Source organism: Artemia franciscana, chromosome 7 (assembly GCF_032884065.1).
Source record: "Artemia franciscana chromosome 7, ASM3288406v1, whole genome shotgun sequence".
Classification (NCBI taxonomy): domain Eukaryota; kingdom Metazoa; phylum Arthropoda; class Branchiopoda; order Anostraca; family Artemiidae; genus Artemia; species Artemia franciscana.
In genome coordinates this window covers 33,198,403-33,211,220 of record NC_088869.1, presented here as the reverse complement: position 1 = coordinate 33,211,220, position 12,818 = coordinate 33,198,403, and the positions used below count along the sequence as shown (strand labels likewise).

The window sequence follows — 12,818 nt, the reverse complement described above, 5'->3', positions numbered from 1 at the left end:
GATACGCTGAATCTGATGGTGTCATTTTCGTTAAGATTCTACGACTTTTAGGGGGTGTTTCCCCCTATTTTCTTAAATAAGGCAAATTTTCTCAGGCTCGTAACTTTTGATGGGTAAGACTAAACTTGATTAAACTTATATATTTAAAATCAGCATTAAAATGCGATTCTTTTGATATAGCTATTGATATCAAAATTCAATTTTTTAGAGTTTTGGTTACTATTGAGCCGGGTCGCTCCTTACTACAGTTCGTTACCACGAACTGTTTGATAAGAGTCTAAGTATCTAATTTTTTGATGACGTAGGTATTTTCGAAGACCACAATGTCTTAAAGAAAATAAACAGTTTATCTGCTGAACACAGGCACTGTATATGTGACTGAAATACCCAGAGATTTTTGTTTGTTACACTGTCAAATAAAAGGATTTATGCCTGTTGAACTGTTATTTTTATGCGTCAGTTTTCGATGAAATGTCTTCTTTTTTATGGATTAGAAAATCTGTAGAAATTGCAGAGAAGTCTATAGAAATTGAGAGAAGTCAGAAATTGCAGAGAAGTCTATAGTTATTCGAAAGAGAAGTCTTTCGAATAACATGACTTCATTTTGATATATAGGCAGACTCGATGCAATTATGTAAGGTAGTCTGTGAGCTATACTTCCTGATTTTTGTATGTTTCATGATTGGATGCTCTCTACTATCTTACCTGCTATTCAGCAAAACCATATAGAAGCCTTCAATCACCTAAATCTTCTATAGAATGTGCCCCTATGGGGCACATTTGCTAATTTTTCATTTTACCGTAATTGTTCTGCTTGATGGTATGTCATTACTGTTATATCTGAAGTTTAACCCATTTTCTTCTGAATCAAAACATCCATGGATATTTGTCTTTTCTTTTCCCCTGTTTTAGGGCCATGGCACCCATGGGGGTTCCATGGCTACTGTATGTAAGTTTTAAATAAACACACTTGTTCTTGAGCTTACAATTACAAAATATAAGCTTTGAAGTTCTGAAACATCTATAGCCCGAATTCTGTTTACCATGAGAAAAGGCTTTCATATGTTTAAAGTTAAGTTGCATAGTATGCCATGCAAGTTCTTATTTTTAACGGCAACTAATATAGTATAGGGCTTGGTGCTAATGAGATTACATAATAAAATAAGGGATGTATAAAATTGCTATTAAGTTTTCATGAAGCTGATGCGTGTATTAGATCCTTTTATCTAGTGATTCGTAATAATAGACTGCAAGTAAAGAGTGATTCGTGCCATTAGTAATCGACACTAAATAAAAAGAAATGCAAATTTTGATAACAATCAAACATTCAGACCGAACAGTATGATTATCGATAATTAGCTATGCGGACGAGATTTTACTGCAAGAAAAAGGGGTGGTTATCCTTTGATGAATACAAACGGGTCTAGGAGGCGGTCCTTGACTTGACCCGGTGAAATTTCAATAGCAGGATTTCAAGCCGTCACCTGATTTTAAAAGTCAGAATCGCAAAAAAAGGTAAAAAGCGGACAGATATGAAGAATTTTGTTTCGCTCTCAACATTAGCCTTTACTCAAGTTGAGGAAGGATTAAATAAAAAATAATCAGTTAAAGAAAAAAACGTTTGGACCCATAGAAATGAAAGAATAAGCTTATTTCGGTTAAATTATTTGACAATTTATAGATTATGCAATTTTTGGATTGTTCAAGCAGGATTTGTCATTAAGAAAGTGAAAATGTTCTAACCTGGTTGTATCCCAAAAGAGTAAGGGTCTAAATGTAAAACTTCAGTGGTTGTTGAGGAGTATTTCAAACTAAATCGAAAATCACTGTTTGCATCCTGGTTATATCGAAGGAGGAGTAAAATTTGAAAAATGATATTTAGAGAAAAAATAAACGAAAGGATAATTGATAAAATATTGACAATAAAGAATACGCTTCCCACGATAATTTTTAATGTGTAAAACCCTCTAAGTTTAAAGGAATTATTTAAAAAATCATGAGAGTCAGACAGTTTGTATGGTTTTAGAAAACTTGGGAAAAAGTCCCTATAAGTATTTGGCATTAATGAAAATAACTCTATCAAATTCATCAACTTGTGAAAACTATTACCAGGAACTTCAAGCCCTGATCGTTAAAAACTATGAAATTTCATATTTTTTCAAATAACTTGGTATTTTTCGTTCTTTCGACGTTTATTAATTTGTTGTTTTATTTGTTTTTTTTCCATTGATCGTTATGTCACATCAGTGGTCATATAAAATCAGAAGAAAGTTTCATTTCTATAATATTTAGAGGTTCTGGTTCCCCTTTTTAAGTTGCTCAAGAGAGAGATGGCGCCACAGAAAATCGGAGTTTTCTGTCATTACCACATAAGAGGGGGGGGGCATCCTTTCCTAAGGACATTTGCAGTCCACACACAATGATAAACATCTAATCTAGAGAATTATTTTATGCTTCATTTGACTGAGAGGATTCGTTTTAGTGTACAATGATTTATGGACAAAGGTGCAAAATTTTGCATTAACTGTGAAAAAGGAGAACCTATTGATCTGTGGTGGGAGGGGCTTGGGAATGAAACCTTAAAAAGTGTACTTTTAGGCCAAAGTATTCTGGTTTTAATAACAGGTCCTTCAGAAAAAACATGGACAAAGAAAAATATGAAAAAATCAGTGCCTTACCTCGACAAACATCTTTAGACTAAGCCTGAGATATGAATACTGCAGGTTTACAGCTCCCCCATTAATGCAGAAATATTTCAAGTGCAACATAAAGGATATTTTTATGTGCTCAAATTGGGAGAACGGGGGGGGGGGATGAACCCAGTAAAGATATTTATTTTCTGGAATAACTTCCATTGGAAAGTGAAAAAACGGTTACGGTACTCAAAAATTTATTTTGATATTTCGAACTCTTTTTCCCTCTCCCTCCCGAGAAATATGTTAAAGGGTGCACTTTTTTCATTCAAGTGGCATCGTTGTACAAAAATTAAACTTAAGCGCAGGCGGAGGTAACTAACAGGTCGTAGTAGCTAACTGTTAGTAAAGAGCAATCCTTATTTAAATAGAAGCTGAAAATCTAAAAAAAAATGAAATTTTGATAATAGTATATGTATCAACTTAATCGGCTTTGTATGCTGATTCTAAATTTAAAAGATTTTTTGTATCTTTCTTATCAAAAACTGTTACATTAAGAATGTTTGCATAATTTTGGAGAAAAGGGTTGAATACCCTAAAAAGGAAGTGTGTTCTTTCTGAAGATTATATAGTTAAATTTAACGTTGTTTCAAACCCCTAAAGCTATTATCTACCAAAATACTAAGCTTCGTATTTTCTCAGAGGATACTGGTCATGCATGCATTTTTTGTGTTTTTTTTTTCTTCGTTTTACACCCAGGAGTGATTATATTGAACGAATGGTCTTGTGTAGGTCATCTAGAGAGCGCTTATTTAAACAGATGTTTAAAGACCTTTTTAAGTAAAACAAGATGCAGGCCGTAGCATGCTGCTATTGTTTGTGATTTTGTCCTGCAAAACCATAATATTAGTTCAAACTGGGCCAAAATAGTATCTGATAAAAGTTATGGTATGGTCAATTGGATTAGAACTATCGAAAAGCTATTGATATAGTCTCTGAGTCTCAGAGGATATACTGGAACTTGTCGGAATAATTTCCTTCTAGAAATATAGGAAATTCATTAAACATCGAGCGTGAAGGATGGGAAGGACAGGGAGACATTTGATGGACCATGGTTCCACTTTATGTCGCCAATAACATAGATTTGAAATCTTTAAATCTATAATCCAAATAAAGTCCAAATATCTGTCTTTCTTCAAAAAATTGGCAGGAAATTGGACAGGAGGTCTGGGAGGATCCAAGGTCTCAGATTTTTACTCCAATCACAAAGTTTTTAAAATTCTGTATAGTTCTGAATAAAGAAAGATGCAACTTATCTACTTCTGGGCTAAGGTGTTGATGAAGGGGTGAACAGAGTATCGTTGAATGGTACGACCTTGATCTTTTGATCATAAAGATTTAAAATTGTAGCATGATTCATGGTTCCGATTCAGATATGGCACGAGATGCCTACCTTTGTACTAATAATTGGTGGTAAGAGGCACAAGACAACAATGGAAAACCGCTCTCCAATTTTGGTGCTTCTGTTTAACCAGTTGAAACTCATTTCATAAATCCAATTCTTTCAAGGTGGAATTTTCCTCATTCTCTGTAGAAAAGACGGAGTTACCAGGGCAATGACGGGGCAAATATCCACTTTCTCTCTTCAGGCTGTTTTACAAAGAATTAGACCGTAGCTGGTGCTTTAGCACTGTCAATATCTAATTTTTTGGCGTGAAACTGATTTTGTAACATCACTACTAAGAAAGGAGCAAAGGATAAGCTCTTAGTTTCGTAGCAACGAAAGAAAAACGAAACTTTAGCAGGCACATTTGATACCATTCCTCTGCCTTAGTACCAATACAGTAAAAGAAATTAGGAAATTCAACCAAGATAACAAAGAAAAATAGCTCTTAACCGTAGATGACTGCGATCTCAAACCCTAAGAAATGCTCCTTTTTTTAAATATCTAGGATTTTACGTCTCCTATTCAAAAAAAACAGTATAGTAATGGGACCACAGAAATGAAAAGCATCTTAAGCTTATAAACTTAGCCTCACTTTATTTATAACTTTTTGTCTGTTAGCTTGACTTCTTAGGTCGAGCCTTCTAATCGAAAGTAGAAACATGGCTCGAAGAAACCAAACCTTGGCGGAGTTCTCTCTGGCTATGAAATTTCACTTCAGCCTGTACACTCTTGGCTCTGACTCAAAGACCCGTAAAACCATCCGTTTTTGGTCGAAGGCAAGAATAATCAGCAATTTTTCAAAATCCAATATCATATTCATCAGTCTGGATTGAGGTTGACGTTTCACGAAAACCGTGGTAGTTGGACCTTTAATACTTTTTTTTTACAATTAGATGAAATCGATTGCTATAGAAAACAAGAGCCAAGAGCTCATATGACACTTGTAACGAGGTCGGAAGAGTCAAGAGCCAAGAGCTGATATAGCGTGAGCTCTAGCAAAATTTTAAGAAGCAACAGATTGATTTAAAAGGAAAATCAGTGTCTTAATGCTGGTCGGGATTTAAATAAGGTTCTGAGACACGAGGTCCTTCTAAATATTAAAATTCATTAAGATCTGATCACCCATTCGTAAGTTAAAAATACCTCATTTTTTTTCTAATATTTCCTCTCTCTTCAGCCATACTGATGGTTAAATCGGGGAAAAAGACTGTTATCAAGTAAATTTGTGCTGGTCCCTGACACGCCTTCCGATTTTCATTGTCCTAGCACGTCCAGAAGCACCGAACCCGCCAAAACGCTGGAATCTCCCCTCCAAACTCTTCCAAAAAGAGTGGATCCAGTCCAGTTACATTAATCATGTATCTACGACACGTGCTTATTCTTCCCACCAAGTTTTATCCTGATCTCTCCACTCTAAGCGTTTTTTGAAATTTCCGGTTTCCTCCTCCAGCTCCCTCAATGTCAACAGATCTGGTTGGGATTTAACTTAAGAGCTCTGAGACCTAAGTTCCTTCTAAATATCAAATTTCATTAATATCCGGTCACCCGTTCGTAAGCTAAAAATACCTAAACTTTTCTAACTTTTCCGAATTAACACACCCCTCAACTCCCCCAAATTGAGAGCTGATCCAGTCCGGTTATGTCAATAACGTAGCTAGGACTTGTGCTTATTCTTCCCACCAAGTTTCATCCCGATCTCTCCACTCTAAGCGTTTTCCGAGATTTCTCGTTTCACCCTCTGACTCCCCCCAGTATCACTGGATAAAGTTTGGATTCGAAATAAGCGCTCTAAGACACGACGTTCTTTTAAACATAAAATTTCATTAAGATCCGGTCACCCATTCATAAGTTGAGAATACCTCATTTGTTCTAAATTTTGCGAATTACCCCCCCTCCCAACTCCTTCAAAGCGAGCAAATCTGGTCTCTTTATGTCAATGACGTATTATCTTCACTCTAAGTGTTTTTCAAGATTTTCGGTTTCCTCCTTCAACTCCCCTCAATGTCACCAGATCCGGCTGGGATTTAAAATAAGAGGTCTGACTTACGAGGTCCTTCTAAATATCGAATTTCTCTAAGGTCCTATCACCCGTTCGTAAGTTGAAAATACCTCATTTTTCTAATTTTTCTGAATCAGCCCCCCTCCCCAACTCTTCCAAAGAGAGCAGATCCGTCCCGGTTATGTCAGTGACGTATTTAGGACTTGTGCTTATTTTTACCACCAAGTTTCATCCCAATATCTCCACTCTAAACGTTTTTCAATATTTCCGGTTTCCCCATCCAACTCCCTCGGTTTCACCGGATCCGGTTGGGATTTCAAATAAGAGCTCTGAAATGCGAGGTCCGTCTAAATATCAAATTTCATTAAGATCCGATTACATGTTGGTAAGTTAAAAATACCTCATTTTTTTTCTAATTTTTCCATATTAACCTAAATAAACCCCCCTCCCAAATAGAGCAAATCCGTTCCGTGTATGTCAATCACGTATCTAGGACTTGTGCTTATTCATCCCACCAAGTTTCATCCTCATCTCTCCTCTCTCAGTGTTTTCCAAGAGTTCAGGTTTTCCCCTCCAACTACCCCAATGTCACCGGATCCGGTCAGGATTTAAAATAAGAGCTGTTATGCACGAGATCCTTCTTAATATAAATTTCATTAAGATACGATCACCCGTTCGTACGTTAAAAATACCTCATTTTTCAAATTTTTCCTAATCAACCGCCCCTCCACTCCCCCAGATAGTCAAATCGGAGAAGCGACTATTTTTAATTTAATTTTGCCTGGTCCCTGACACACCTGCCAGCTTTCATCATCCTAGCTTATCTGGAAGTGCCAAAACTAGCAAAAGCGGGACCGACAGACAGACAGACCGACAGAAATTGCGATTGCTAAATGTCACTTGGTAAATACCAAGGGCCAAAAAAACCCAGTGTTGCTGCCGCAATGAAATTATGAGTAGACGAATTAGTTATGAATAGCATGGTAGTTACGAATAGTTGGTAACAGTGGTAATTCGGGTCAACAGCTGTTTAAAATCAAGCTACGAATAGCCTAATAATTAAACACAGAAAACCAACATATAGCACAACTTGAAAAAATGAGTGATTTATGCATTATATTTATTTTCTACTTACTGATCTTTCGTCAACAGAAATTACCTTGAACATTTTAAGAGCGAATACTCTTAATAGGCAAATAGAAAAGATTTCAGAAATATATGGAAGGTGACCAATATTTTTCTAGAATTATTTACAAATCATGCATTTCCAAGGATTGCTCCACGCTGTTCCCGATAATAAAGAAACAGTACGGATGATTGAGATTCAGATTCATTTATTCAAAAATCATATACCGGAGGTTGAAACGGGATCTTTCATTTTTCACCAGAGGTAGTTTATACGGGTTAACACATCTAGTTATCAGTGAATTTTGATGTTTGGACAGTAAATTCTCGTCAAAAAAGAAATTATGTACATGTTGAATCTTAAAATACCAACTAGATAATAGGAGATGAGATTTCTGTGTAAGAGTCATTATGTCTAGAAACCGGTCAGAAGTACGTGTTTCAGAGTGGATGTCTGTACTCCTCGGCTGTTGTAAAAACTTATCTAGAATTCGAATAGCTTTACAGGGTTTGTAGTGGTTTAATATGTGACTTAAAAGTCAGCGAAAATATAGCTGAGCAATATTGGAGGTGTGCATCAATTAGGCAAAAATATAGGATTCTTAGAACCTTATATGAGAATTAAAATTTTAGTCGGTGGAGCAAACCTATATTTCTTGATAATTTTAGTCTCAACAAACGAAATGTGTCTTTTAAAATTCATGGTAGGGTCAAAAACGATACCTAAATATTTTGCTGTGTATATTCTTCTGATTTCATGAATAGTATTAATGGTAATTTTATTCAGAGAAATATTTTTCAACTTTTGATTTGATCTTCCATAAATAATAAATTCTGTTTTAACAAAATTAGGGACAAGTTTGTTAATTTGGAACCAATTTGTGATGGATTTTGCAACTTCAATCAGTTTTTCTTTCAGTGTATCTAATGTTGGTGCTTTTAAACTTGCTGCAGTTTCATCCGCAAACATAATTGTTAATGCATTTTCAGGAGTAGATTTAGGGAGATCATTTATATATATTAAAAATAATAGAAGTCCTAAAATTGAACCTTGCGGCTCACCAATATTATTATTCAATGTCTCAGACGAATATTCACCATTAATATCTACCACAAACCTTCGATTGTGCAAATATGATTTGATTAATTTTAAAGGTACTCCTCTTATTCCCGTATTTTCAAGTTTTTTAAATAGAATTTTGTGATTTAAAGTGTCGAAAGCCTTCTTAATATCAAAAAACCATGTAGCTGCAAAACAATCATCATCTAAAGCATCATTAATGAATATATGTGTCACGGCGACGGCATCTTCTGTCGATCTATCTTTTAAAAAACCAAACTGGAACTTCGAAAAAAAATGTATCTTTTCCAGAAATGATGTAAGTCTATACTTCATTATTTTTTCAAAAACTTTAGCCAGTGGGGAAAGGAGTGCAATAGGACGGTAATTATTGGAATCTTGAGCCTCACCTTTTTTAAATATAGGGATTATTTTAGCCTTTTTCAGAAGATTAGGGAAGACACCATTTTTTATGCTCGTATTTATAACATGTGCAAGAGGTTCATATATTACTCCTGATATTTTCTTTAAAAGATTTTTCGATGTCATCTACTGAAGCCAAATTTCCTCTCTTTAAATCACCAATAGCTTTTTGGTATTCATCAAATGATACTGGTAGCATATACAATGATTTATCTTCGTTTTGGGGCAAAAATCGTGTATAATCTGATGACTCTTCCAAAAGATCTCTGACCAATTCTTCACCAATTTTACTGAACTGCTTAGATGAGTAGATTTAGATGAGTTGCTAGAGCAATACCTATCCTGCTTTTTAAATACTGAATAACACTTCACTAAAAGAGTCCAGTTTGAAAACTGATCTAACAAAAAAACAAAATGATAGTCAAATAAAAGTTTATTAAGAGGGTTTGGTCTGACAATTGATGTTGTCAATTGATCTGACAGTTGGGTCCGTTGATTTTTGTATTGAAAAGGGAAGGTTAGGTTAGGTTTAAGTTTATTAAGAGGGTTTGGTCTGACAATTGATGTGAAACGTAACAGCTGCAGCGTTTCATTTTGTCAAAACTTTTGTCAATGGGAAAAGGAATCACTTGGAGAGCCTCAGGCTAACATTGTTTGAGATCACATATGAATATTTTTCATTGTGCCATTTTTGCAATCTTCCTTTGTTTTTTTCTCTTTTTTTTATAGATATGTAAACAAAAAAAAATCTAGTGGAAGATCACATTTTTCTTTTTTTAAAATAGAATGAAATTTTATAGAACTTATTTTTTTAAATTTTGGTTTTATGATCAAACATATCTTATATATTTGCATGTCCTAAAATATACATTTTTGGTCGTTAAACGAAGTCTTATAGGTGCACGGCTCTTTTAATGATACCAGAAGTTAATTGAACGCTAAGTCAAGTTTTAACCTAGTGTGTGTAGAACCAAATTTTAACCGATTAATCCATCATGCATTTTTAATTTTAGGGACCATAGTAAATTTAGCTAGAAATTCTATAAAAAAAATTCTGTGAATTTCAAGTATGCCTGTGTGAGTGACAAGATATATTACAATACAAAGAAAAATAGCGTTACAATTATTCAAGCATAAACTGACAATTCATATAAAATTTTCGTAATCAGTTTTCTAGATTAACTGTTAAAAAAATATTTTCAGAGGGTAAAACCCTTCAAATTTAGAAAGTCAAATTAAGTAGTGCTGAAAGAGAATTTTTAAGGGGAAAGCTGGTGTAAAGTTCGACCTTGCTGATAGCAAACAAAATTTTACCTATTGAAAAAAGATACATTGTTCAGCTCGTAATAGTGAATAGACATTTACTCTGATAAAAAAAACAACTAATTTAGTTCCTTATCCTGAAATGTTCTTTTAGTCTGTAGAATGTTATGTAATAGTTGCGAACAAACTGTACTAAGATAGAAATGTTATTATTGTTTGATCTGAGAATCCTTAGAGCATTAGAAACCTAGCAAAGAGACAATTTCCGGAGATCAAAATTCAGTCTGAACATTTTTATTATGAGCTAGTAGAAAAAATCAATACAAAGTAACAGTTTGAAAATCAAAGGGTATAGTGAGGTAGTTTACTATACTTTAACTCTTACTATAACTTAAACTTTAACTATACTTTGTAAACAACTTTAAATTTATAACTTAGAGTTATGTATAGTTTTGTATAACTAACGGCCAATTTAAAAAACAAAACAAAAAACGCTGGATTACGTTTTCCTCTTAAAATACATCCAGAATTTGACTCATAATTACTTTTTTTCCGACAGTTTATTTCAAAGTTAACTAAATCTTTTGGCATTTATTTTTATGTTTTTTCTTTTCTTTGTAAACGTTACAAACTTCATGAGCAAATATACGAAACTAAATAATGTTTAGCCTGCAGATAGGATCAAACACAAAATTTTGGAAATGAAGATTTGGGAAGCCATGTCGGTATTAGAAGATTTACATATTATGAAATTAGTATATACAGCCAAGTGTCCAATAACAGCATACCATTTTAATATGATTTGTTTTTACACAATAAACGTAATTGTTATCAAATCTAAATTGATTTTCAGCAAATTTGACACCTTTTTGAAAACCTTGCTCGCTCTGTTATCAAAAACAGTAATTGATTTAAGCGAATATATTATTAAATGATTGCAACTTTGTCTAAGTATTTTAATTATTTAAAGACTAAGTTAGTTGTTGATTTCTTACAATGTAGGTAAAACAGATTTTTCCAGGTAAGAGAAGTTCTTGAATCTCTCGGCCTCCATGAATGTCAAAACACTAGAACTTCTAACCTTTCTGGAGGTCAACGCAAGCGTCTTGCCATAGCTTTAGAGCTTGTGAACAACCCACCAGTGATGTTCTTTGATGAGCCTACAAGGTATGCTTTTTTCACATAAAGATAAAAAGTACTAATCATGCCACAGAATGCTGAAACTATGGTAGAAAATACTAAAAAAGGCAAAGATTTTAAATTGCCCATTTAAACACAAGCTCCTTAGGGAAAAACATTACAGCCCCTTTAGATATGAATACTAAATTGACATGTATGCCACCAATACTCATTTTTCCCATGCGTAATAGAATAAGCAAGCTTTATCCCGGATTTGTGGTACATAGGAACAAAGGTGGATAAAGGTGGAACAAAGGTGGATAAAGGTGGAACAAAGGTGGATAAAGGTGGAACAAAGGTGGTCAATTGCTTTGGTCCCCAAATTATGAAGCTACTTTCTCAGTCTTGGATCCCAAAGGGCACCAGCCGTGTACACGAGGATTAAACTTAGTGTAAGCCAAGTTTAAGCTTTAAGTGTTCTAATGCAATTTTGGTGATCTTAATAGAACGAAATTGATGAATGCCAAAAATCTGACTAGCCAACAATAGCCAACAACTAGCCAAACAAATGTGAATAATCAATGCAATATATATAAAAACGATACTTACGCATTATATCAAACATACTCGAGAAGCGAAATCAGGTTAATGATTATTAAATATACCGAAATATGATGAAAATATAATACTTTAGAAATAAAATTATGGAAACTACGACAAAGAATTATAGAAAGCAAGCTACCCAGAACGTATTATATTAAATATCTAACCTAATATAGCATAACCTAACCAAAATATCAACTCTATATATTGAATATTTAATGAGAATATGCTTTCATACTTACATATATCCATCTTTCCTCTGAACCTAAGCTAATTATCTGTGAATACAGACAGATAAAATCTGTTTTCTCACATCTAAGAGAGCATACTTCTCGAGTGTGTTTGGTATAATACGTAAGTACTATAAAAACAATATAGAGACAAAATAATATGAGAGAGCACAGCTCTTGAGGCGCATGTCTGCACATAAAACTGATTCTCATAAGGCAGTTTATTCATAATCTTGCCAATTAAGAAAAACAGAGTTTCTTAAGATCTTGTCAATTGAGGGATTAGGTTTGAAGTATTTTATTGGAAAATTTTCCTGCATGTCGTCCATGGGAAAGATAAAAGCCTAGGTGCAAGTTGATCATTTCATTGAAACAAGAGAATGAATTCAACAGAATGTCATTCAAAGACATTATAAATACTTTCTTGGGAATACAAGAGTATATAATTATACAAAACTTGTCAAGTGCCTTGAGGGAGTGAAAGCTGTTTGGTTGTGCCATCAGTATCAAGTTTCTTTTTTCTATACTACCCTCTTGCCAAATTCATGAAAAATCTCGGTGCAGCTAGTGATAAGTAGAATGAATGATTCTATCTAGATTTGAAGGTCATAGAGACACAGTATTAAGGTAGATGGGGTGCCCATTGGATGGCAGGGAATTTTAGAGTATCAAGCAAGAATGCTCACAGATCAAACACTCCAGAATAGTGTACAGGCAAACACTTTGCCTTGATGTGTAGGCTATATCTACTGTTTGGTTAAAGAAAAAATTATTATTTCTATGCATAAAATTTAACCGCTTTGAATTAAATATATCTTTTGTTTAATTAAACGTACATCAGTTAAGTTCTCTTTTATTATCTTTTCTTGATAGATTTTGAAGGACCTCTTAGATAAATACTGTTGTTTAATAAATT

The 12,818-nt window shown here is 34.0% G+C and overlaps 1 protein-coding gene across 2 annotated transcripts in view; it reads left to right on the top strand.

The window, feature by feature from the left end:
- LOC136029180 (ATP-binding cassette subfamily G member 4-like) overlaps positions 1 to 12,818 on the top strand; it is a 90,062-nt gene that overhangs the window by 46,446 nt on the left and 30,798 nt on the right. For both annotated transcript variants that reach the window (XM_065707299.1, XM_065707298.1), the window contains exon 7: positions 10,972 to 11,117. In XM_065707299.1, coding sequence (XP_065563371.1) covers positions 10,972 to 11,117 — 146 coding nt within the window. The remainder of the gene's footprint in view (positions 1 to 10,971; positions 11,118 to 12,818) is intronic.